This window comes from Silurus meridionalis, chromosome 2, assembly GCF_014805685.1.
Source record: "Silurus meridionalis isolate SWU-2019-XX chromosome 2, ASM1480568v1, whole genome shotgun sequence".
NCBI lineage: Eukaryota > Metazoa > Chordata > Actinopteri > Siluriformes > Siluridae > Silurus > Silurus meridionalis.
Genome location: NC_060885.1, coordinates 13,876,165 through 13,902,384, shown reverse-complemented (window position 1 = coordinate 13,902,384; position 26,220 = coordinate 13,876,165). Strand labels below are relative to the sequence as shown.

Genomic DNA, 26,220 nt, shown 5'->3' with positions numbered 1-26,220 from the left:
CCTTTTTTCTTGTTTAGCGCCACCAAGTGGCAAAGCTATGGTTTTTTTTTTTTTTTTTTTTTACCAAAGATTGGTTGAAAATAACTTTTAGGTTCACGATAATTTATTAGATATCAATCAGTTTAACTTATTAAGGTCATTCTATTAATAGATTAGTGTGCTAGGAGTACTCCAATCTGCCTCTGTTCAAAAATGTGAATGAAAGACAGTAATAGTGACCGAGTCTCTGTTGAACTCTGTACACCAGGATACAGAGCGATTATAGTAAACCAATCCAAAAGATAATAATTAGTTTGTGCTATTGATATGCTACAACACTTACCTGAAATAGGCCAGATCACCTACTGAAAGCCACAATACCTTAACAATAAAGAGATTCCCGTAAACTTTGTGATATTCTCATTAATGAGTTTCACTCTATCTTCATCGATCAAGTTCATCTGTTATCTGTACATTGTAAATTGTAAATACTTTAAGGCATGTTATTGTTTTTGCTTCTCAACAAACGCGTAGAATTAATCCATTTTTTCTATAGAGATTTTACTAAAATTTATTTCTGTTCATGTACAACCATTTTCTATTTCAAGTGATTAACGCAGTTCAAGCAACTGAGGCACCAAAGGTCATAAGGAAAAAGACATTAGAAACATGCACCATGGGACAGAGACACTGCGTGAAAAGTTTTAGGTTGATCGGACTAACGGTTTGTAGTTATAGCCGTGTGGATTTTTAATCTTATAGCGCCACCACGTGGTCAAGCTCCGTATATCTTTGAATTTGACCACAGAGTGAACTCATACAGGTGTCTACCAATGTGAGTAAAGATATCTCATTCCATTTACGGGTTACAGCCTTTTGAATAAAAGTGGACCCACCCACTTCGAATGTTTTGGCAACCCTTTGAACAGTGAAAACAAAACTTTTTTTTTGATAATTATTGATAGAACATTTCTGCACCTAGTGTGGTTCAATCGGACAAAAAACCTAGAACTAGCTTACTAAAGTAGGTTTTTTAACAAATTGAGAATAATTAATAAAAGGTTTGATTGAAAGCAGTGGTCCTTAAGACAAAGTGACTCACCATAAGGAGATCAATTAAATGCTATCAAAAATTGAGTGTATGTTTGAAATATCGCCCCCTAAAGGCCCAGTTGGTTAATTCTTTCGGCTGTCTTCCCTCACCACATCCATAAACCTCCTCCTTGGCCTTCCTCTTTTCACCCTTCCTAGTGGTTCCATCCTCAGTATTTTCTACCCCTAACATGTTCATTTAAAACATTGAGTGTCATAGAGGTGGTGTTGAAATTGAAACTCATACATGAAACTGCACTCTTTTTATTCTGTTTTATGAATGAAAGAAGATTCAATATTCACGTTAAACAGCAACCAGCACTACCATCAACATCACAGTGAAATAATAATAACAATTATTAATTTTTTTTTTTCCTCAAAAGAATAGTAATCAGCCTTTTAGTACAGTTCTAGTCACTTGTAGAAGCAAAGCCCAATCTGTTATGGAGGCTCATGGTTGCCAGATACCTTACTAGCAGACTTTCCCTTTCATATGTGTGCAGTCTTGTATTATTGTTGTCTTTTTTAATGTGAAGTCAACATCCAGAATTTCTTCTAATGTAGTTTTGTTCATTTACAATCAGCACAGTACACAGTCTGCATTAAAAAATATTCAAGAATGACTACATGTATTCTGTGAGCATTGCTGTTTATTTTCAAATGTACTAAATCTCCAGCTGGGCCAATTGTGGCAGTTATCAGGTGGTGGTTGTGTCTAGAAGGTGACACAAATTGACATGATTTTGAACTAATGTATAACTAATACCTAATAACTTATAATTGTTTTTAATGTATTGCCTCGTTAATCAACATTCAATAGCCTGTGTTGGTAACAGCTATGTTAGATTCCTACCATTGTCTAATTATAGGGACTTTCCAGCTGTGCCTACTTCCATCCTAAGTGGTTTAGGTCAATTGTGGAAATATAAGAGTCAATAACATTAGTGTTAAAAAGTATTAGTATTTTAATAACACAAACACTTGTTTTTTTTTTTTTTTATTGATATCAACAGTGTTCATTACAAAAGTGTTCTGAAAACAGAACACTTTTTGCTATATCAGATTCAAAAGGATGGACAATTATTCATGTCCTTAAACATGCATTTAGGTCAATAGAGCAGATAAAAGGGTATTCACGTTCACAGATAGTATTGGACCAGCCAACTGAAACAAATGAGAAAAAAAAAAATGTAGAAAAAAACATTCAATTTGTGAGAACTAAACAATATATCAAAATCAAACATATGAGTATATGTAAAAAAACATTACCATTCCTGTTCATGAGAGCACATGGGTAGCTGCCCACACTGCTCAGTGAGTACCAGTTACTGTAGTAGAAGCGAGCTGTGTCAACCCACAGCCATGTTCCCTATAAAATACACAACCACATGCCTTACTAATGACTATATCTATCAATAACAAGAACATAAGTGGCTTTAAATTGTAATAATATATTGTTTTAAGTTCTTTTATTTTTTTCTAGGATCATCAGACAGATTCAGATGTGTACACTTTGTAGTTAATTTCAAATTACATTCAGAGTCTACTGTAATATATTATTAAGTTACCTGGAAGTTGTAAGCACCAATCCAAGCCTGTGACAGACCAGCCATATCAAGCAAACTCTGCAGGAATTTATGATCCCCAAGACTTTGTACAGATGCCAGTCTTGCCTGTTCAGCTGCACACTGTTGCTAAAGACATAATTAGCCCAAGATATGATTAGAGATTGTCATAAGAAAGCAGTTCATTATTGATTTTCAGTTTAACCTTCCTAACTTTCTTTTTTTTTTTATCTTCACTTAGCTTCCAGTGCATCTTTAAACAGTTTCCTTTAATCTGCCATTTATTTTGCCTTAAAATTTTGATATTTACCTCAGCACTGATCCAGGACAGACTTGATCTCATGAGTCGAAAGCAGCGTGATCCATATTTGACCCATCCATGTGGACAGATGCCTGATTTAACTGTGAAAATAATGTAAATCTCTGTTCTATGCTTACTCCATTTCTGATTATTTCTATTGGTTTTTGTAAAACCATTTTAAATTGATCAGTCCCTTTAATTGACTTGTATAATACAATTACCTTCAGCAGTATTGACTTTGGGAGCTTCCTCTTTATCCTCAACTGAAATCACAAGTGATAATGTATTACTTTATATTGTTTATTGACACCCAACATCAATATAAGTACAGACAAAAAATAAGTATACCAATATACTGACCTTCAATAATCAACTTCTCAACAGCCAATTCAGTAGTTTCTCCTGAGGAATTGTCCAAATTACCAACAAACCACAGCCAAAAATTATTATCTTTTACAATAATTTATAAAACAATTAATTTTGTTCTTCATTGTATTAGCATGAGATCAAACTATCTTGCAACAACAACATAAACAACAACAACAACAACATAATAATAATAATAATAATAATAATAATAATAATAATAATAATATTGTTGTTGTTGTTGTTGTTGTTGGAAACAAAATAGCCAAATATGTAAGAATGCTTTGGAGAGTTTCTTTAAATTCCAGACTACTGCTGGTGGTCACTAACCTTGAAGTACCTGTTCCTTCTCAGGTCCAGTCTCAATTGCTGCAGCTTCAGAAACAACATAAAAAATCACATTACAAAAATTACACAAGTTACAATGATTCATAAAATCCTCACACTGCATTTAGTATTTCTTGCTGCTTACCTGTAACAGTCCTCAGTGTAAAGGTAGCACACAGCAGCACACACACAATCCAAACCTTCATGATGATCAGGATGATGACTGCAGCTACTTTTAAAAGAAAAATAAATAGAATGATTGAAATCATGCAATTTCAGTTCCTCACCATTCTGTCTCTCCTTGTGATATAAGTATTTTCCAGTCTAAATAGAACCTTAATTATTCATAATTTCCAATGAAGCTTAAGCTAGAATTAAAATGCATTTCAGTCTAAACAAAAAAGTGAGGAAGTACCGATTCTTATGTTTCAGGTTGTATCTGTCTAGCAGAAATTGAGAGCAGTCTGTTGAATGAAGTTCTCAGGGTGCTATATATATCAGTCCATTCCATTAATTGTGTCTAATACACAAGGAAATGTCTGTCACTGTAAAACATTGTCATGCAACTTGTTTATGGTTTACAGAAATCTCAGTGATAAATCCATATCTTACATCACTGCTTCTGTTCAAAAGTGTAAATGAAATATAGTGATAGTGATCGAGTTTCTATGTTAAACTCTGGACACTAGGATCAAAGTAAGCTACCAATTACACAATCTAAATGATAAGAATTGGTTTATGCTATTGATGTGCTGTAACACTTAGCGAAAATGGGCTGGATTTTAAATGTAAATCACCTACTGGAAGCTGTGAAACCTTTACATATCAAGAAAGAGATTCCTGTAAGATGTGTGATATTGTCATTAATGAGCTTCATGTTATCTTTTTGGTTCAAGTGTGCCACCTACATCATCTGGAGTACATCAGTGGTACCGCTCATATTCACTGGTCTGGAAGTGGCAAACAAACCCTTTCCTGGGCTGAGACAAGCTAGCTAGCTTCGAGGTTGGCCGACCTCTTCTCACGATGTCTAGCTTTTCTTGAAAATTAATTTTAAACATGTCCGGGACCAAATAAATGTTTCATTCTTCTTAGGCATAAATAAAAGTCTAACTCAGATGTATTCATGTGTGCAGAATGCTTTAGACATGTTTTGCTAGTCGAATTTGGTTGTAACAGTTTCCCTCTGACCAACCATTAAGAGGACAGAAAAATGCTGACGCTATTCTGGGCCAGCTAGCTGGCCCTGTGAGGCGAATTTGAAATCTGATTGGTTAAAGAAAAAATTTATTTCTTATTAAGACTAAGGTAAAAAGGCCAGCAATACTGACTTTGAAGGCCCTGGGCAGATTAGATTGACATGTCAGAACACAGAGGCTGAAATCTGATTGGACAAAAAATCTAACATCCACATTCATGTACTGGCAGCAGTGCAGCCAAGAGAAATGCTATGAAATGAAGAGAATAAACTGTTGGGAATAAATTTATACAAATTTATGGAACAAAAATTTGAATTTGGGTTGTAAATGTAGGTTCTGATAGTGTTTAAGACAGCAGAGAAAGCTTTGCTGGCCCTGACTGCCCACAACTGCTCCTAATGTAGTTTTGTTAATTTACAATCAGCACAGTACACAGTCTGTATTAAAACTATTCATGAATGACGTTATGTATTCTATGAGAGTTGCTGTGGACTATTCACAAACATACTAATGATCAAGCTGGGCCAGTAGTAGCAGTTATCAGGTGGTAGCAGTTTTCAGCAGTTATCTAGAAGGTGACACAAAATGACGTGATATTGAACAAATGTCATTTGTTTTTTATGTATTGCCTGGCTAATCAACAATCAAACGCCTGTTTTGGTAACATATCAGCTCTTTTAGATTCCTATAATACAAGAGTCTAAATGGTAAAAATATTCTAGTATTTCAATATATTTCATATATACCAGTCATATGCCATATATTCCAGTCCATTTAATTAATTGTGTCTAATACACAAGGAAATGTTAGTCACTATAAAAGAAGGTCATGCAACTTGTTTATGGTTTACAGAAATCTCAGTGATAAATCCACATCTTACATTACTGCTTCTGTTCAAAAGTGTGAATGGTGATTGTGATAGAGTTTCTATGTTGAACTCTGGACAACAGGATTAAAGTAAGCTACTATTTACACAATCAAAATGATAAGAATTGGTTTATGCTATTGATGTGCTGTAACACTTACCTGAAATATGAGAGATTTTAATTGTAAATCACCTACTGGAAGCTGTGAAACACTTACATAACAAAAAAGAGATTCCTGTAAGCTGTGTGATATTGTCATTAATGAGCTTCACGTTGTCTTTTTGGTTCAATGCCTCAATACACCAATGCTTTTTTCAAATAAACAAATATCTATGTATTTTATTTAATGTAGCATATTTAGGTGCCATTGATTGTTATTTAATAGTCAGTTTAAGTAGTTCTCTCCATAAACCTCTACAGTCCTCCCTTCTACCAATAGCTATCATAATGCTCTGTGGGTGCACTCTGTATATACTAGAAAGAAATTTAACATGTATAACCAGTAAACAGTGATCAGACCCCAAAAAATACTGTAAGAAATAAAACAATTAAAAAATAATGTTGAGGATTAAAATATGCATGCTTGGTACAATTTTTGTAATACCATTGTGTGGAAATCCACCTTGATCTCTCAGGCTGACCTGTCCAATTATTTTTGTTCAATAACATGGGAAATGTCTTAAAGTGATCTCATTTCCACATGATTCCCAAATATGGACAGAACAATGCTAGTGTTAATGGTATAGATAAGCAGAAGATAAAAACAGCAATTTTCACAGCATGAAGGAACACTGAGGCAGTTGCAGATCATAAGAAATGTGCCTATGTATAATAATTAGTCAACTAGCAAACAAAATGGGATTTTGGCTGGAAATTAATGAATTATAATGTTTGTGTCATCTGTTGGAAAAGAAAAGCATTAAAACAAATGGAGCCAAATTTACAGCTAGACACAGACAGCAATCACCACCTAAAGCATGAAGTTTATTATTGATGACCTTCAACTGCCTCAGTGTTGCTTCATGCTGTGTTTTTATCTTCTGCTTATCTTTACCATTAACACTAGCATTTTTCTGTTTATATTTGGGGAAACCTGTGGAAATGAGATCCCTTTAAGACATTGTTCTCCCATGTTAGGGAACAAAAGTAATTGGACAGGACTTACTGAGAGATCACAGTGGATTTCTACACAATGGTCGAAATAAAATGTTGTACAAAGTATGCATATTTTTATCCTCAACTTTATTTTTTTTTTTGTGACTGAATTGTCTTGGCTTACAGTATATATAGATTTATTTATTTTTGGTCTGATTACATTTCTTTCAGAATTCTTACACAGAGCATTTTGATAGCTCAGTTGGTAGAAGGGAGGACTGTAGAGGTTTATGGAGAGAACTACTTTAACTGTTTGTTTATTTATTTATTTATTTGTTAGTTTGTTTGTTTATTTTCTTCTTTTGTATTTATACATTGTGTTGTGTATATACGATATACTGTATTATGTTTCATATTTGCACATTTGGTTTTCTTTGTTGCTGTACCAGAGGGCATTCCCCACTGTGGGTTGAATAAATGAATATCTTTTCTCTCTCTCTCTCTCTCTCTCTCTCTCTCTCTCTCTCTCTCTCTCTCTCTCTCTTAAATAACAATTTAGGGCACCTAGATATGTTACATTGAATTAAACACATAGATATTTGTTGAAAAAAGCATTGGGGTTTTGAGGTATTGAACCATAAAAATAAAGTGAAGCCCATTAATGACAATATTACACAGCTTACAGAAATCTCATTATTGATATGTAAAAATTTCACAGCTTCCAGTAGGTGACTTACAATTAAAATCGCTCCCATTTCTGGTAAGTGTTACAGCACATCAATAGCATAAACCAATTCTGAATTCTGAATAGCATAAACCAATTCAAAACCAATAAACCAGTGATGTAAGATATGGATTTATCACTGAGATTTCTGTAAACCATAAACAAGTTGCATGACCATGTTTTACAGTGACAGACATTTCCTTGTGTATTAGACACAATAAATGGAATGGACTGGTATATATAGCACCCTGGCAACTTCATTCAACAGACTGCTCTCAATTTCTGCTAGACAGATACAACCTGAAACATAGGAATCGGTACTTCCTTACTTTCAAGGTTTACACTGAAATGTATTTTAATCCTAGCTTAAGCCTTAATAAAAATTTAAAACATTAAATAATGACGGTTCTATTTAGACTGAAAATATTAATATCACAAGGATAGACAACGAACTCTGAACTGAAATTGCTTGATTTTAATCAAATTTAGAATAATTTTATTTATTTTTCTTTTAAAAGTAGCTGCAGTCATCATACTGATCATCATGAAGGTTTGGATTGTGTGTGTGCTGCTGTGTGCTACCTTTACACTGAGGACTGTTACAGGTAAGCAGCAAGAAATATTAAATGCAGTGTGAGGATTTTATGAATCATTGTGACTTGTGTAATGCTTGTAATTTTTCATGTTGTTTTTGAAGCTGCAGCAAATGAGACTGGATCTGAGAAGGAACAGGTACTTCAAGGTTAGTGACCACCAACAAGGCTGGAATTTAAATAAACTCTTTAAAGTATTCTTACATAATTGGCTATTTATTATAATAATAATAATAATAATAATAATAATAATAATAATAATAATAATAATAATTATTATTATTATTATGTTGTTGTTGTTGTTGTTGGCAAGATAGTTTAATCTCATGCTAATACAATAAAGAAAAAATATATATTTTTAAAAATATTATAAAATATAATAATTTTTGCCTGTGGCTAGTTCGCAATTCGTTGGTAAATTCCTCAGGAGAAACTACAGAATTGGCTGTTGAAGAGTTGATTAATGAAGGTCAGTATATTGGTATACTTTTGTTGTTTTTGTGGGGGGGTTTTTGTCTGTACTTATAATGATGTTGGGTGTCAGTAAACAATATTAAGTAATACATTATCACTTGTGATTTCAGTTGAGGATAAAGAGGAAGCTCCCGAAGTCAATACTGCTGAAGGTAATTTTTATTAACAAATCAATTAAAGGGACTGATCGATTTCAAAGGTTTTTGCAATAAATTCTAATAAACAAAAATAAATTAACATAAATGAAGTAAGCATAGAACAGAGATGTGCATTATTTTCACAGTTAAATCAGGCATCTGTCCACATGGATGGGTCAAATATGGATCACGCTGCTTTCGACTCATTAGAACAAGTCTGTCCTGGATTGGTGCTGAGGTAAATATCAAACTCATAAGACAAAAGATTGCAGAATAAGGAAAACTGTTTAAAGATGCACTGAAAGCTAACTTAATAAAAAAACTTCGTTAAGAAAGGTAAAGTAAAAATTTATATATATAAAAAAAATAAAGTAAAAAAGTTTTCTTGTCTTCTTCTTATTTCGACTTCTCCCAGTAGGGGGCGCCACAGCAGATCATCCGTCTCTATACTAGTCTGTCCTCTACATCTGCCTCTTTCAACCCAACTACCTGCATGTCTTCCTTTAACACATCCATAATGCTGCTCCTTGGTCTTTCTCTTTTCCTCCTTCCTGGTGCCTCCATGCTTAGCATACCCAGTGTCCCTCCTCTGCACATGTCCAAACCATCTCATTCGGGTCTTTCTCACTTTGTCCCTAAAACGTCCCACATACGCTGTCTCTTTAATAAACTTGTTTCTAATCCTGTCTATCCTCGTCACTCCCAATGAAAATCTCAACATCTTAAGCTCTGCTACCTCCAGCTCCACCTCCTGTCTTTAGTCAGCGCCACTGTCTCTAAACCATCTCAACACAATCCTATTAACTTTTCTTTTCACTCTTGCAGATACGCTTCTATCACAATGAACTGTTTTCTCATGACAATCTCTAATCATATCTTGGGCTAATTATGTCTTTAGGAACAGTGTGCAGCTGAACAGGCAAGACTGGCATCTGTACAAAGTCTTGGGGATCATAAATTCCTGCAGAGTTTGCTTGATATGGCTGGTCTGTCAAAGGCTTGGATTGGTGCTTACAACTTCCAGGTAACTTAATAATGTATTACAGTAGACTCTGAATGTCATTTGAAATGAACTACAAAGTGTACACATCTGAATCTGTCTGATGATCTTGAAAAAAAAAAAAATAATCTTTTGTATATATATATATATATATATATATATATATATATATATATATATATATATATATCAATAAAAAATATATCAAAAAACTTAAAGCCAGTTATGTTCCTGTGTTACTGATAGATATAGTCATTAGTAAGGCATGTGGTTGTGTATTTTACAGGGAACATGGCTGTGGGTTGACACAGCTCGCTTCTACTACAGTAACTGGTACTCACTGAGCAATGTGGGCAGCTACCCATGTGCTCTCATGAACAGTAATGGTAATGCTTTCTTTCACATATACTCATATGTTTGATTCAGATATACTGTCTAATTTTTTTCAAATCAAACGTTTTTTAATTTTTTTTTCTCCTTTGTTTTAGTTGGCTGGTCCAATACTTTCTGTGAAATTGGATACCCTTACATCTGTTCTATTGACCTAAATAAATGCTAAAGGCCATAACTGAATAATTGTCCATCATTTTGAAGCTGAAATTGCTAAATAAATTGTTTTCAGAACACTGTCGATATCAATAAAAAAATACAAAAACAAACAAATGGTTGTGTTATTAAAATACTAATATTTTTTAACAGTAGTATTAATGACTTGTATTTCCGAAGTGGAATCATTTTTAACCTAAATTTACAAACAGTTTACTTAAAGCTCTTAGGATGGAAATAGGCACAGCTGGAAATGTGCCTATAAGTAGACACTGTTAGGAATCTAACAGGGCTGAAATGTAACTAAAACAGGCTATTAAAAAATTTATTAACCAGGCAATAAATCAAAAACAAGTGACATATTAGTTCAAAATCATGTCAGTTTGAGTCACGTACTAGACATAACCACCACCTGATAACTGCTACTACTGGATCAGCTTGAACGTTAGTATGTTTGTGAATGAAAATAAACGATCACAGAATACATAACTTCATTCATGACAGTAGTGCTGGCTGCTTTCTAAAATATGAATATTGAATCTTGTTCATACACTCAATTGAATGAAGGAATAAACAAATAAGATTTCCATTGCAAAACATTGAGTGTCATAAAGGTGGTGATGATTTTGAAACTAAATTCATTCAGAAAAAAAATTTGGATCTTTATTTTATTTATTTATTTGTTTGTTTGTTTGTTTGTTTATTTATTTATTTAATTGTTTATCCATATATGCTAGACAGCAGCCAGCACTACCATCAGCATCACACTTAAAAGTTATATGTTTTAAAAAGAATGGTAATCAACCTTCAGTACAGATCCAGTCACTTGTAGAAGCAATGCCCAATCTGTTAGGGAGGCTCAAGGTGACTTAACACCTTACTTACAGACTTTCCCTTTCACTTGTGTGCAGTCTTGCATTATTGTTGTCATTTTTAATGTACAGTCAACATTCAGTATTTCTCCTAATGTAGTTTTGTTCATTAACAATCAGCACAGTACACAGTCTGCAATAAAAATATTCATGAATGAAGTTATGTATTCTATAAGAGTTGCTGTGGACTATTGTGATGAACCCACATTTACATTTTATTTCTCTATTGTATTGTTTTATTTTGATTTGATTCTGTATTTTATTTTGTCATATGGTCATCTATTTGTCTGATTAAGTACATGGCAATAACATAAAGATAAGTAATATACAGTGGTAAAGATGTTATCAATGTTTAATCCTCTTATGCTTTGTTTGCATGGAGAGCAGAGAAAAAAAAAACATAGAAAAAGTTCATGAGCAGGTCAACGAGTTCGGATACGGTCAAATGGCTAGTGATCATCTCGGCATGCTTTGTGATTGGTTCATTCTTGATCACACGCGATAGAGCGTGAATTTGCGGAGGAGAACTTTCTGGTAGCGCGACTTCGGTGGGATTACGGACAAGGTTCGGATGCACTTTGTTGTCGCGAGGGACATGGTTGGACCATATGTCTTCTCACTTATTGGATCCCTTTCTTTGCACAGATCTCGTGGACTTTCTCGGGAGTGGATACCATACTTTTTTGGATGTTTTCCAGGATTTTTCGCGCCGTCACCATTTTGAAACAGTGACAGAGACACTACGTGCATGCATGTGCGGTAGGATAGTCGAGCTGGCCATGCCTAAAGGACAGTGAGATGTATCTGCAGGCTACTGGTAATGTTAATATGTTTTGGGGTGTTTTGAATGTGAACCTTTTTGTTTAAGATAAAAAAAAAAAAAAAAGAAATGACTGTGATATAACGAGCTGTAATTTTATTTCAAATGGCTTTCAGATAAATGATTGAAACGGATTCATGACTCCATGCCTGTATTTGCTGCTACCCTAGTACGTAACAAAAATTGGGGGCTCGTCCGGGATATTTACCATTTTTACGAGTCATTTGCATTAAGTTAGCATTTATTAAATCCAAGTGATTGTTTTTTTTCCCTCTCGTAATTATGGCAGCAGCAGTAAAAGAGTTTTTGGAATTACCTACTGTTAAGGGTCTGCAGCAATTGAGAAAAACAGATTTATTGGAAGTTGCTAAGATGCTAAAATTAGCTGGTTTGAATGTAAGTTACGGAAAAGAAACGATTGTAAAAGTGATAGCACAACATTACATTTATATTTACATTTGCGGCATTTAGCAGACGCCCTTATCCAGAGCGACGTACAAACGTGCTTTAAATCTCTAGTAGTGAATAAATCTACACTGGTACGCAAGAATACAAACTCAATATAAATATAACTCTTGAATTCTACAAACTTGGAAAGTGCTAATTTAGGTATTTCAGGAAGAGGTAGTTCTTCAGTCGTCGCTTAAAGATAATCAGGGACTCTGCTGTACGGACATCTAGGGGAAGTTCATTCCACCACCTCGGTGCCAGAACAGAGAAGAGCCTTGAATTGTATTTACCTCTCATTCTGAGAGAAGGTGGTACCAGTCGAGCAGTGCTGGAGGATCTCAGACAGCGTGGTGCAGTGCGAGATGTGATGAGGTCACTGAGGTAAGATGGTGCTGGTCCATTTTTGGCCTTGTAGGCAAGCATCAGTGTTTTGAATCTGATACGTGCAGCTACTGGAAGCCAGTGAAGGGAGCGCAGCAGTGGGGTGGTGTGGGAAAACTTGGGCTGATTGAACACAAGTCATGCAGCTGCGTTTTGGATCATTTGCAGTGGACGAATAGCGTTCAGGGGAAGACCTGCCAGCAGAGAGTTGCAGTAGTCCAGTCTTGAAATGACAAGAGACTGAACAAGCAACTGGGCAGCCTGTATGGACATTATCATGATGAGGGTGTTTTTACAAGTGAAGACTTTGATGTGGAGCCTCAACCTAAAAGTGGCTCAGACATAGAGTTAAAAATACGACTTCAGTTGGAGAGAGAAAGAGAAAAAGAACGTGCTGATGAGAGAGAAAAAGAAAGACAGTTTGAACTGGATAAATTGAAATTGGAAAGAGACAGGGAAGATAGAGAAAGAGAAAGACAGGAACGAATGGAAAAGGAAAGGATGCCGATTGAAAGAGAAAGAATAGAGCTGGAAAGAGAAAAAATAGAAAAACAGCTTCAGTTAGCAAAGCTAGGAAAAGCAGATCCATTAAATACAAACAAATTCAGTGCTAGCAGAGAAGTGAGGTTAGTTCCTCCTTTTGATGAGCTGGAGGTTGACAAATATTTCCAGCATTTTGAAAAAGTGGCTGAGAGTTTGAAGTGGCCCAATGAGTATTGGTCTTTGATGCTGCAAAGTGTTATAAAAGGAAAAGCTCAACAAGCTTATTCAGCTTTGTCTGTTGATGATGCTTCGAACTATGATGTGGTTAAGCAAGCCATTTTGTCAGCTTACGAGTTGGTTCCGGAAGCTTACAGACAGAAATTTAGGAGTCTCAGAAAGATTGATAGTCAGACATATGTTGAATTTGCTCATGATAAGGAGGTGTACTTTGAGCGTTGGTGTACATCTAGAGCAGTCAATAGTGATTTCAAGAAATTGAAAGACTTGATGTTGGTTGAAGAATTTAAGCGGTGTGTTAAGGATGATATTAAGTCTTACCTGGATGAGAAAGACACGTCCACACTACATGAAGCTGCTAAGTTGGCAGATGAGTATTCACTCACTCATAAGTCTAAGTTTGGATCTCATGATAGGCCATATCCACCTAAGAAGAGTGGTGGTAAAATTAATTCAGCCCAGACCACAGAGGTTAAAGACAGAAGTGCTGATGTTAAGAAAAAGTTTGGTGATACCAAGAAGGAGGCGCCTACAGGTCCTACATGTCATTATTGCAAGAAACCGGGTCATGTCTTGTCAGAGTGCCTAATTCTTCAAAGAAAGAGAGAAAAGGGGCCCTCGCCTAATGCTTTGGTGAAGTCTGTCACAGAAATGCCTATTGAGTTTGGTTCACGTGAATCATTTTGTCCTTATGATGCCAAAAGGCTGAGTCGTCTGATCTTCTGAGGGAAGAGTTTCTTCCTTTCGTGTCAGAGGGATTTGTTTCTCCAAGTGAAAATTCTCCTTCTCAACCCATTCGAATTCTCCGTGATACTGGGGCTTCCCAATCACTTTTGTTAAAAGAGGCATTGCCCTCCTGTGGAAGTGAAGACAAGGCGATAGGGGACTTTATTCTTGTTCAGGGTATTGAGGGGAGAATTGTGACCGTACCTTTGCACTCCGTGTTTCTGAAGTCAGACTTAGTAACAGGACAAGTTAAAGTGGGGCTCATATCCAGCCTCCCTGTCAAAGGTATTTCTCTTTTACTCGGCAATGACTTAGCTGGTGGAAAAGTCGTTCCTCTGTTCAGCTGACCTCTAAGCCAAGCATTGAAGATGAGTCTAAGTTAGACTTGGAGTTTTTCCCTTCATGTGCAGTGACTTGAGCTATGGCCAACCAGGCAGGAGAAGATGAGAACTCTGTACAATCTAGCACGTTGTTGAAGCATGACCTTGATCGTTCAGGACATAGGTTAGATAGTGGCTCTAGTAAGAGTTCATGTTTTAATGAGTTGTCAGATACTTTTCTTGGAGCAGTCTTTGATCAAGATGTTATTAGTTCGCCACAAGAAGTTGGGAACGATTCGCATGTGTCTGATGGTTTATCTTTGTCAAGAAAGCGATTAATCACTGAGCAAAGCAGTGATCCTGAGATTGCAGAATTGAGAGAAAAAGCTCTCCCTGATGAGGAAATTGTCAAAGTGCCCGTCGGGTTTTACCTGAAAGACGGGGTTTTGATGCGAAAATGGCGTCCTCCTGATATTCCTGCCAATGAAGATTGGGCAGTTATTAACCAAGTTGTTGTACCTAAAGTTTATAGGAGGGACATACTTACCATGGCACATAGCTTACCTCTAGGTGGTCATCTTGGTGTTAACAAGACTGTTAACAAGATCATGAAGCAATTCTTCTGGCCAGGTTTGCGCAAAGATGTTGCAAACTTCTGTCGCACATGCCACACTTGTCAGGTGGTGGGTAAACACCAGTTTGACCCTCCTGTGGCACCATTGAAACCTATCCCAGCCTTTGGTGAGCCTTTCTCAAGGGTTATTGTGGATTGTGTGGGGCCTTTACCCAGAACAAGAACTGGAAATGAGTACATGGTGACTATCATGTGTGCTTCAACAAGGTTCCCTGAAGCAATTCCACTCAGAAATATCAAAGCAGCCACCGTTTCTAGGGCCTTGATAAAGTTTTTCACTTTGTTTGGGCTGCCAAAAGAGATTCAATCGGATCAGGGTAGTAATTTTACCTCCGGATTATTCCAGCAGGTTATTTACCAGTTGGGAATCAAGCAGATTACATCAAGTGCATATCATCCTGAGAGCCAAGGTGCTTTAGAAAGATTTCATTCCACCCTGAAAACCATGATTCGGACATACTGCTTTGAGAATGAGAAGGATCGGGATGAAGGTGTTCATTTGTTGTTGTTTGCAGCTAGAGAGTCAATCCAAGAGTCTCTGGGTTTCAGCCCTTTTGAGCTGGTTTTTGGACACCAGGTAAGAGGACCGTTAGCCCTGCTGGTGAGCAGTGGACCAACAACGACACTCATGTTAATTTGTTGGATTATGTCCTTAATTTCAAAGAGAGACTTAATAGAGCCTGTGCACTAGCCAAGGAGAATCTTAAGGCTACTCAAGGGAAGATGAAAACTTGGTACGACCGCAAGGCTAGGGCAAGAACATTTAAGCCAGGAGAGAGAGTGCTTGTTTTCTTCCCACTGCAGTCCAATCCCCTACAGGCTAGATTCCATGGACCTTATGAGATCCATTCCAAGGTTAATGACCTCAATTACATTGTGACAACTCCAGATAGGAGAAAGGCCAGACAGTTATGTCACATCAACATGTTGAAACCCTACCATGATAGGTCTGTGCAGATTGTCTCAGTTGTTAGCCAGGGTGAAAATGATGTTGATGTAGGTAATGCTCAACCACTCAAACAACATCCGTATAGGATGAATCCTGAGAAATGTAGGCTAGCTGAAGAGGAAGATCAAAGTTCCTCACTAAGATCGATTTGTTAAAAGGTTATTGGTGTGTTCCATTAACTGAACGAGGTAGAGAAATATCTGCTTTTGTAACACATTCTGGGCTGTACGAATATCAGGTTCTCCCATTTGGAATGAAAAATTCACCAGCCACGTTCCAAAGAATGATTCATGCAGTGATCAGAGATTTGCCCAACACTAGTGCTTACATAGATGATTTGGTGACTGGGAATGAAACTTGGGAAAGTCATCTCAGAGATGTTGGCAGACTGTTTGAAAAATTGTCAGAAGCCAACCTAACAGTTAACTTGGCTAAGAGTGAATTTGGATGTGCTCATGTAACATATCTGGGACATGTTATTGGTCAAGGTCAGGTAGTTCCAGTTGATGCTAAGATCCAGGCAGTATTGGCCTTTCCTGTTCCCACCAATAAGAAAGCTTTGAGGAGATTCTTGGGAATGGTGGGATATTATCGCAAGTTTTGCAAGAACTTTGCTGATGTCGCCTTACCCCTGACAAATTTGCTTAAAAAAAAACAGAGAAGTTTGTCTGGAGCGAATCCTGCCAAAAGGCATTTGACAAACTTAAGTCCATGTTATGTCATTACCCTGTGCTCCAGTCTCCTGATTTTAATAAACCATTTTCAGTGGCCGTAGATGCTAGCGATGATGCTGCTGGTGCAGTGTTGTTACAACAGGATGAAAGCGACAAGGTTGAGCACCCTGTGGCATATTTCTCCAAAAAGTTCAACCGGCATCAAAGAAACTATTCAACCATCGAGAAAGAGCTATTAGCTTTGATTCTAGCACTACAACAGTTTGATGTTTACTTATGTACATGTCAGAAACCCCTCATTGTTTATACTGATCATAATCCATTAGTGTTTTTGAGTAAGATGAGGAACAAAAACAGAAGATTGTTAAACTGGAGTTTAATTTTGCAAGAGTATGACCTTGTGATAAAGCATGTTAAGGGTAAAGATAATGTTATTGCTGATTGTCTATCTCGATGTTAAAAAGTTATTGATAGACCTGTCTGAAAATTTTGATCTATGGGATCAAAATTTTTCCTTTTTAAGGGGGAAGGTGTGATGAACCCACATTTACATTTTATTTCTCTATTGTATTGTTTTATTTTGATTTGATTCTGTATTTTATTTTGTCATATGGTCATCTATTTGTCTGATTAAGTACATGGCAATAACATAAAGATAAGTAATATACAGTGGTAAAGATGTTATCAATGTTTAATCCTCTTATGCTTTGTTTGCATGGAGAGCAGAGGAAAAAAAACATAGAAAAGAGTTCATGAGCAGGTCAACGAGTTCGGATACGGTCAAATGGCTAGTGATCATCTCGGCATGCTTTGTGATTGGTTCATTCTTGATCACACGCGATAGAGCGTGAATTTGCGGAGGAGAACTTTCTGGTAGCGCGACTTCGGTGGGATTACGGACAAGGTTCGGATGCACTTTGTTGTTGGGTGTTTTGAATGTGAACCTTTTTGTTTAAGATTAAAAAAAAGAAACGACTGTGATATAACGAGCTGTAATTGTATTTCAAATGGGTTTCAGATAAATGATTGAAACGGATTCATGACTCCATGCCTGTATTTGCTGCTACCCTAGTACGTAACACTATTAACAATCATACTAACTTCAAGCTGGGCCAGTAGCTGGGGCAGTTATCAGGTGGTGGTTATGTTTAGAAGGTGACACAAATTAACATGATTTTTATATGTCAAATGTTTTTGATTCATTTCCTGGTTATTCAATATTCAATAACCTGTGTTGGTAACATATCAGCTGTGTTGGATTCCTAACAATGTCTAATTATAGGCAAATTTCCAGCTGTGCCTACTTTTATCCTAAGTGCATCAAGTGAAATGTCTGTAGATTTAGGCTAAAAATGATTCCACTGCAGAAATATAAGAGTCATTAATATTAGTGTTAAAAAGCATTTGTATTTTAATATATTCCATATATACAAGTCACATGCCATATATTCCAGTCCATTTAATTAATTGTGTCTAATACACAAGGAAATCTCAGTCACTGTAAAACATGGTCATGCAACTTGTTTATGGTTTACAGAAATCTCAGTGATAAATCCACATCTTACATTACTGCTTTTGTTCAAAAGTGTTCAAAAGGATGAACATAAGATACCAATTACACAATCAAAATGATAAGAATTAGTTTATGCTATTGATGTGCTGTAACACTTACCTGAAATAACTAATTGGGTTTGTCAGAGCCATAGCCTAAATACACTCAACTCGAGAACTTTTCACCTGTCATGAAATAAATAAAAACAAAAATATAACATAAATATGGAGAGAAAGATGTCTATTGTAAAACAATGATGGTCATTCAGGTGGTGTTGATTTATGAAACATAATTTTCTATTTTCAAGCAATTCTGTGCTTTAAGTGAACTGTTTGTAAATTCAGGTTAAAAATGATTTCACTTCGGAAATACAAGGATCATTAACAGTATTCGTAAAATAACACAACCATTTGTTTGTTTGTTATGTAACCCTCTTACTAGTTATGTTTCTTTTACTAAAAATATGTGCATATAAAAGCTACAGTCATACTTATTTAAAAGCTTATTTAAAATAACTGCCCTATTCAGATATTTGTGGCTGAAAAGGTTTGTTTTATAATAAGGTTTAAGTACACTATTCATTAAATTGTGTCGTGTTTAAAGAGATTTTTTTAATGTGATCTGAAAATGAGTGTGTATTCCTTTAACTCGTCAATGGCGGCAAAAGAGTTAAGAAACCCTGTGTATGCACTAAAGTTTGGTTTAAATGCACCTGGAAGACATGTGCTGGTTACTATCTAGTTTTATTATCTTTTCTGTGATTGGATGTTTATTATTTTATACCCACCCATGCATATGAGAGTGTAATGTGATTGGTGGTTAATGAGTCAATCAAATGAGAGAAAGCTCGAGACGAGTCGCGTTCGAGAGAGTTCGGAAGCAGAAACGCTGTGCTGAAAACCATTTAAATAACCGCTAAACGCGCGTTACACTGGTTTGTTTTCATTGTAAAAGTGTTTTCGTTTGTTTGTGCATTAGGAGATGTGTTAACGGACTGTGATTTCGTCTTATCAACTGTTGGTGAGACTTTTGGCCTTTGAATAGAAACTGCCTGTTTGTGTTGATACGGAGTGCCTCTACGTAACGTTATGGGACTGATATACAGGTAGTCGTCGACTTACAACCTATGCGACTTACGACCATTCGACTTTACGACCACAATCGCTAGCCGCGGCAGTGCGTGCCAGCTTCCGGCATAATTTCACAGTACTGTAAATATAGCCTACTCTACTTATGACCAAATCGTGTTTTACGACTGTCGTACGCCGCGGCTATTTCAGCTATTCAGCTATTCAACTATTTCAGAGTTCAGATATCAGAGTATTTTGTTAGAAATTGTTAGTGGATAGTGAAAAAGTTGTAAAATTAATTATTTGAGAATGTAAATACTTGCAGAGAGTTATAGAAATAAAGTTTTGCATGTTGATATTTATCTTTTTCCTACCTTGTTAAATCATTGTTGATAATTGTTGTGAGAAATCATTAACAGGATCAGTGTCTTCACATAGATGAATATCATTAATTATTAATAATAACATATAATTAGAGGTAAATTGAGCTAATTTGTTATTTCAGAAGATTGTATCAAACTGGTAGCCCTTCACATTAATCAGTACCCAAGAAGCAGCTCTTAGTTTCAAAAAGGTTGGTGACCCCTGGTCTAGAACGTGACTCAAATTGAAATGATTTTGATCTAATATATCACTTTTTTATCTATTGCCTGGTTAATCAATATTCAATAGCCTGTTTTAATAAAATTTCAGCCCTGTTAGATTCCTAACAGTGTCTAAATATAGTCACATTTCCCGGTGTGCCTATTTACATCCTATGAGCTTTAAGTGAACTGTTTGTAAATTCAGGTTAAAAATGATTCCACTGTGGAAATACAAGGATCATTAACAGTATTCGTTACAAAAAAAAATTGCATTTAAATAACACAACCATTTGTTTGTTTGTTACATTTTTTATTGATATCAACAGTGTTTATTACTCAAGTGTTCTGAAAACAGACAATTTATTTTCCCATATCAGCTTCAACAATATGGAAAATTATTCAGCCATGTCCTTTAACATTTATTTAGGTCAATAGAACAGATGTAAGGGTATAGTCTTCCACAGACAGTATTGGACCAGCCAACTGAAACAAAGGAGAAAATAAAACAGTTAGAAAAAACGTTTGATTTGCAAGAACTAGACAATATATCTGAATCAAACATATGAGTATATGAAACCAAATAAAATTGTAGCGAAATACTTTGTACGACATTTTAGCATAAAAAAGGATAAAGCATATATGTGAAAGAAAGCATTACCATTACTGTTCATGAGAGCACATGGGTAGCTGCCCACACTGCTCAGTGAGTACCAGTTACTGTAATAGAAGCGAGCTGTGTCAACCCACAGCCATGTTCCCTGTAAAATACACAACCACATGCCTTACTAATGACTATATCCATCAGTAACACAGGAACATAACTGGCTTTAAATTTTATTAATATATTGTTTTAATTTATATATTTTTCTTTTAAGATCATCTGACAGATTCAGATGAGTCTACTGTAATATATTATTAAGTTACCTGGAAGTTGTAAGCACCAATCCAAGCCTGTGACAGACCAGCCATATCAAGCAAACTCTGCAGGAATTTATGATCCCCAAGACTTTGTACAGATGCCAGTCTTGCCTGTTCAGCTGCACACTGTTGCTAAAGACATAATTAGCCCAAGATATGATTAGAGATTGTCATAAGAAAACAGTTCATTATTAATTTTAACTTTAAATTTCTTAACTATCTTAGTTTTTTCTTTGCTTAGCATCCAGTGCATCTTGAAACAGGTTTCTTTCTTCTGCCATCTTTTGTCTTAAGATTTTGATATTTACCTCAGCACTGATCCAGGACAGACTTGATCTCATGAGTCGAAAGCAGCGTGATCCATATTTGACCCATCCATGTGGACAGATGCCTGATTTAACTGTGAAAATAATGCACATCTCTGTTCTATGCTTACTCCATTTATGTTCATTTCTATTGTTTTTTCAGAATTTATTGTAAAAATCGTTTAAATTGATCAGCCCCTTTAATTGACTTGTATAGTAAAATTACCTTCAGCAATATTGACTTTGGGAGCTTCCTCTTTATCCTCAACTGAAATCACAAGTGATAATGTATTACTTAATATTGTTTATTGACACCCAACATCAATATAAGTACAGATAAAAATAACAAAACAAAACAAAACAAAAAAAAGTATACCAATATACTGACCTTCATTAATCAACTCATCAACCGCCAATTCAGTAGTTTTTCCTGAGGAATTTTCCAAATTAAAAACTTACGACAGCCAAAAATAAATTGTATTCTTCAGTGCATTAGCATGAGATTAAACTATTGAGGCAACAACAACAACATACTACTACTACTACTATGACTAATCATAATAATAATACAAATAATGATAAATAAACAAATATGTAAGAATGCTTTAGAGAGTTTCTTTAAATTCCAGACTACTGCTGGTGGTCACTAACCTTGAAGTACCTGTTCCTCCTCAGGTCCAGTCTCAATTGCTGCAGCTTCAGAAACAACATGAAAAATTACAAACATTACACAAGTCACAATGATTTAATAAAATCCTTACACTGCATTTAGTATTTCTTGCTGCTTACCTGTAACAGTCCTCAGTGTAAAGGTAGCACACAGCAGCACACACACAATCCAAACCTTCATGATGATCAGGATGATGACTGCAGCTACTTTTAAAAGAAAAATAAATATTAATGCTTTAAAATTTGAATGAAATCAAGCAATTTCAGTTCCATCTTACTATTCTCTGTCTCTCCTTATGATCTTAGTATTCTCAGTCTAACTAGAATCTTCATTGTTTAATGTTTAACATTTTCAATGAAGCTTAAGCTAGTATGAAAATGCATTTCAGTGTTAACAAGAAAGTGAGGAAGTACCGATTCCTATGTTTCAGGTTGTATCTGTCTAGCAGAAATTGAGAGCAGTCTGTTGAATGAAGTTCCCAGGGTGCTATATATATCAGTCCATTCCATTAATTGTGTCTAATACACAAGGAAATGTCTGTCACTGTAAAACATGGTCATGCAACTTGTTTATGGTTTACAGAAATCTCAGTGATAAATCCACATCTTACATCACTGATTCTTTTCAAAATAGTGAATCAATAAAGAGATTCCTGTAAGCTGTGTGATATTGTCTTTAATGAGCTTCACTTTATCTTTATGGATCAATACCTCAATACACCAATGCTTTCATCACATAAACAAATATCTATGTAGTCAATTTAACATAACACATGTAGGTGCTCTAAAATGTTATTTAATGGACAGTTAAAGAAGTTCTCTCCATAAACCGCACTCTGGCAGCACACATTGAGAATTCTAAAAGAAATGTAATCAGACCAAAAAATAAATAAATCTATAAATACTGTAAGCTAAGACAATTCAGTCACAGTAAAAAAAACTAAAAATAAAGTTGAGGATAAAAATATGCATACTTTGTACAACTGTTTTTTTTTTTTTTTTACTGTTGTGTGGAAATCCACCCTGATCTCTTGGGCATACCTGTCCAATTACTTTTGTTCCCTAACATGGGAGATTGATGTCTTAAAGGGATCTTATTTCCACTAGATTCCCCAGAAATGGACAGAAAAATGCTAGTGTTAATGGTAAAGATAAGCAGAAGATAAAAACAGCAATTTTCACAGCATGAAGCAACACTGAGGCAGTTGCAGGACATAAAAAATTTGCCTATTTATAATAATTAGTTGACTGGCATTAAAAGGGGAATTTTGGCTTGAAATAAATGATTTATAATGTTTGTGTCAAATAGTGGGGAAAAAAAGCATTAAAACAAATGGAGCCAAATTTACAGCTAGACACAGACAGCAATCACCACCTAAAGCATGAAGGTTATGACTTAAAATTTGTACATTTTTCTCGAATAAAATGACGAATCGGAGATTGTCAGAGCCATAAACTAAAATATACTCAATTCAAGAACTGAAATGAAAATGTCCACCTATCATGAAATAAATAAAAACAAATAAAATATAAAATAAATCTGGAGACTAAGCTGCCCAATGTAAAACATTAAGGATCATTAAAGTGGTGTTGATTTGTTAACCGAATTAACCCATAAAAAAAATTAAAGCAATTCTGAACATGCACTTAATTAATTAATTAATTAATTAATGTATTAATTCATACAATTGAGTGCATGAAGAAGATTAAATATTCATGTTAGAAAGCAGTTAGCACTACCATCATCACCACAAAAGTTATATGTTTTGAAAAGAATGGTAATCAACCTTCAGTACAGATCCAGTCACTTGTAGAAGCAATGCCCAATCTGTTAAGGAGGCTCAAAGTGACTAAACACCTTACTTACAGACTTTCCCTTTCACTTGTGTGCAGTCTTGTATTATTGTTGTCATTTTTAATGTACAGTCAACTTTCAGTATTTCTTCTAATGTAGTTTTGTTCATTTAAAATCAGCACAGTACACAGTCTGCAATAAAAATATTCATGAATGAAGTTATGTATTCTATAAGAGTTGCTGTTGACAATGAACAATCATACTAACGTTCAAGCTGGGCCAGTAGCAGCAGTTATCAGGTGGTGGTTATGTCTAGAAGGTGACACAAATTAACATGATTTTTATATGTCAGTTGTTTTTGATGTATTGCCTGGTTAATTAATATTCAATAACCTGTTTTGGTAACATATCAGCTTTGTTGGATTTCTAACAGTGTCTAATTATAGGTTCATTTTCAGCTGTGCCTACTTCCATCCTAAGTGTGTCAAGTAAAATGTCTGTAGATTTAGGCTATAAATGATTCCGCTGCGGGAATACAAAGTCATTAATATTAGTGTTAAAAAGTATTAGTATTTTAATATATTCAATAAATACCAGTCATATGCCATATATTCCAGTCCATTTAATCAACATACACAAGGAAATGTCAGTCACTGTAAAACATGGTCAGGCATCTTGTTTATGGTTTACAGAAATCTCAGTGATAAATCCACATCTTACATCACTGCTTCTGTTTAAAATTGTGAATGAAAAATGGTGATAGTGATCGAGTTTCTATGGTGAACTCTGGACACCAGGTTTAACGTGCCAATTACACAATCAAAATGATAGCAATTAGTTTATGCTATTGATGTGCTGTAACACTTACCAGAAATGGGCTGGATTTTACTTGTAGATCACCTACTGAAAGCTGTGAAACTTTCAAAAAACAATAAAGAGATTCCTGTAAACGTCTCAAGGTTACGACGTAACCCTAGTTCCCGAGGAACGAGGCGCTGCGTCGAACGCTATGGGAACGCCCTGCGTGACCACGCTCTGAACCACGTGTGAAATCTAGCCAATAGGCAAGCCGTGACGTCATAGACAGGCGACGTCGCGTAAACCAGGAAGCTACAAGATGGCTGTGCGGTGGTAGCGACATTAGCTTCTGCAAAGAGAGAAGGTAAGCGCCGCGGGATGCAGGAGTGTGGCACGGAGGCGCGGCGTCTCGTTCCTCGGGGAACTAGGGTTACGTCAGAACCTTGAGACGTTCCCCTTCAGGAACTCGAGCTGCGTCGAACGCTATGGGAACGAGTGTCCAATCACGCCACACTGACCAGACCCTGCCAAAGAGTGAGGGCCTCGGCACCAGCACGTGGGACAGAGGAGCCGGGGTGGCTCTGAGGTCGAGGCCATAGAACCTGACAAAGGCCAGCGGGTGGACCAACCCGCAGCGTCACAGGCGTCCCGGAGTAACACTCATGTGCACCCGGCCGCAGAGGCCGCCACACTCCGGCGGGGCGAGCCCTGACCGCGATCGGGGCGGGGACCAGGACTCGCAGCCGAACAACTGCACCAACCACCCCAAGGACTCGTCCTGTGGAGATAAGCACCCAGTGCTCGCACTGGACACAGCGGTCTCGTAACCCCTGGTCGGGGCTATAATAGAGGAGGGCAGAATGCCTGTAACACGACACATCGTGTGGGAGCACCTGGCCCCGTGTAAGAACACTCTGGGCATGCCAGGGGGCAACTCCAGGTGGGACGAGGCAACTGCCAAGTCCCAGACAGGCACTCGAGTCGTGTCCCGGGCCACAGCCTCCGGGCGCCGCGGAGGAAACGTGTCACCAATGGGACCTACCCAGCGAACACGGAAACCCTCAGGGTCGAAGGGGTTAACCCTGCGGCAAACTGTACCTGCAAAAACACCAGAACTGAACCGACCGGGCAGTCATCTGGGTCCAAGTCATGGTGCTCACACCGTGGCGCGAACAGTCGCCATCGTCGGCATACGACCTCCTCATGGAGGGAGCTCTGGAGTGGAGAGGGGCCTCTACTACCTCGGTAGAGAGAACAGCCGCTACAAACTGTGTCCCCTCAGGGGCCACAGGCTCCACAACACCGGGCAGGGGTGAACCAGGGTTCTGCCCGCCAACCAGGTGCTACCCGGAGGAGACAGACTCCCTACCGGCAAAACTTTCCCATTGTCCGAGCGGACCAACACATAGCGATCTCTAAGGACTGGGAGAAAGAGTTGTAACTCCAACAACACTGCCAGCACCTCCCGGCAACCTATGTGCCACAAGAGACGCGGGCCGCTCCACAGACCCTGAGAGGAGTGGCCACTCATGACCGCTCCCCACCCCGTGATGGGCGCCCGTCGTTAGCGTTACGCGGCGACAAGGAGTCCCTAAAACGGGCCTCGGGACAGAACGTAAGGTTCTACCATGCAACCAAGGCTCGTGGGCACACCGTAAGACCTTGATGTGATGACACAGACTCCTCAGGGGAGAACCTACCGCCCGGAGCCACCACTGG

General features: G+C 36.9%; 2 protein-coding genes across 8 annotated transcripts; one reads left to right on the top strand and one right to left on the bottom strand.

Moving 5' to 3' along the window:
• The first annotated feature begins 7,815 nt into the window (after positions 1 to 7,815).
• Positions 7,816 to 21,333, top strand: LOC124378522 (galactose-specific lectin nattectin-like). Of its 3 annotated transcripts, none has more exons than XM_046838234.1 (9): positions 7,816 to 7,831; positions 8,033 to 8,119; positions 8,212 to 8,256; positions 8,508 to 8,576; positions 8,692 to 8,733; positions 8,865 to 8,956; positions 9,617 to 9,742; positions 10,005 to 10,104; positions 10,207 to 12,438. In XM_046838234.1, the coding sequence occupies exons 2-9, from the start codon at positions 8,059 to 8,061 to the stop codon at positions 10,275 to 10,277; spliced, it is 606 nt and encodes a 201-aa protein (XP_046694190.1). In that variant the 5' UTR covers positions 7,816 to 7,831; positions 8,033 to 8,058; the 3' UTR covers positions 10,278 to 12,438. The 3 variants fall into 3 exon arrangements, 1 of the variants encoding a protein (XP_046694190.1); XR_006924263.1 differs by lacking the exon at positions 7,816 to 7,831 and adding an exon at positions 21,229 to 21,333 and having other exon boundaries at positions 8,038 to 8,119; positions 10,207 to 11,953; XR_006924264.1 differs by lacking the exon at positions 7,816 to 7,831 and adding an exon at positions 17,715 to 18,103 and having other exon boundaries at positions 8,038 to 8,119; positions 10,207 to 11,701.
• LOC124378500 (ladderlectin-like) lies at positions 19,966 to 24,592 on the bottom strand. 5 transcript variants are annotated; one of them, XM_046838196.1, is made up of 9 exons: positions 23,971 to 24,592; positions 22,323 to 22,427; positions 22,029 to 22,115; positions 21,891 to 21,935; positions 21,628 to 21,669; positions 21,466 to 21,507; positions 21,243 to 21,334; positions 20,941 to 21,066; positions 19,966 to 20,774 (listed from the first exon to the last, which is right to left on the bottom strand). In XM_046838196.1, the coding sequence occupies exons 3-9, from the start codon at positions 22,087 to 22,089 to the stop codon at positions 20,571 to 20,573; spliced, it is 612 nt and encodes a 203-aa protein (XP_046694152.1). In that variant the 5' UTR covers positions 22,090 to 22,115; positions 22,323 to 22,427; positions 23,971 to 24,592; the 3' UTR covers positions 19,966 to 20,570. The 5 variants fall into 5 exon arrangements, with proteins under 5 accessions (XP_046694152.1, XP_046694159.1, XP_046694177.1 ...); XM_046838203.1 differs by lacking the exon at positions 22,323 to 22,427; XM_046838221.1 differs by lacking the exon at positions 23,971 to 24,592 and having other exon boundaries at positions 19,966 to 20,499; positions 20,675 to 20,774; positions 22,029 to 22,881.
• Between the last annotated feature and the right edge of the window lie 1,628 nt (positions 24,593 to 26,220).

Coding starts and splice junctions, on each gene's coding strand:
- LOC124378522 (XM_046838234.1), top strand. CDS start 8,059: ATGAAGGTTTGGATTGTGTGTGTGCTGCTGTGTGCTACCTTTACACTG. Junction 8,257..8,507: donor GAAGGAACAGGTACTTCAAG/GTTAGTGACCAC, acceptor GCCTGTGGCTAG/TTCGCAATTCGTTGGTAAAT. Junction 10,105..10,206: donor TGCTCTCATGAACAGTAATG/GTAATGCTTTCT, acceptor CCTTTGTTTTAG/TTGGCTGGTCCAATACTTTC.
- LOC124378500 (XM_046838196.1), bottom strand. CDS start 22,089: ATGAAGGTTTGGATTGTGTGTGTGCTGCTGTGTGCTACCTTTACACTG. Junction 21,936..22,028: donor TACACTGAGGACTGTTACAG/GTAAGCAGCAAG, acceptor TTGTTTCTGAAG/CTGCAGCAATTGAGACTGGA. Junction 21,067..21,242: donor TGTCCTGGATCAGTGCTGAG/GTAAATATCAAA, acceptor TTATGTCTTTAG/CAACAGTGTGCAGCTGAACA.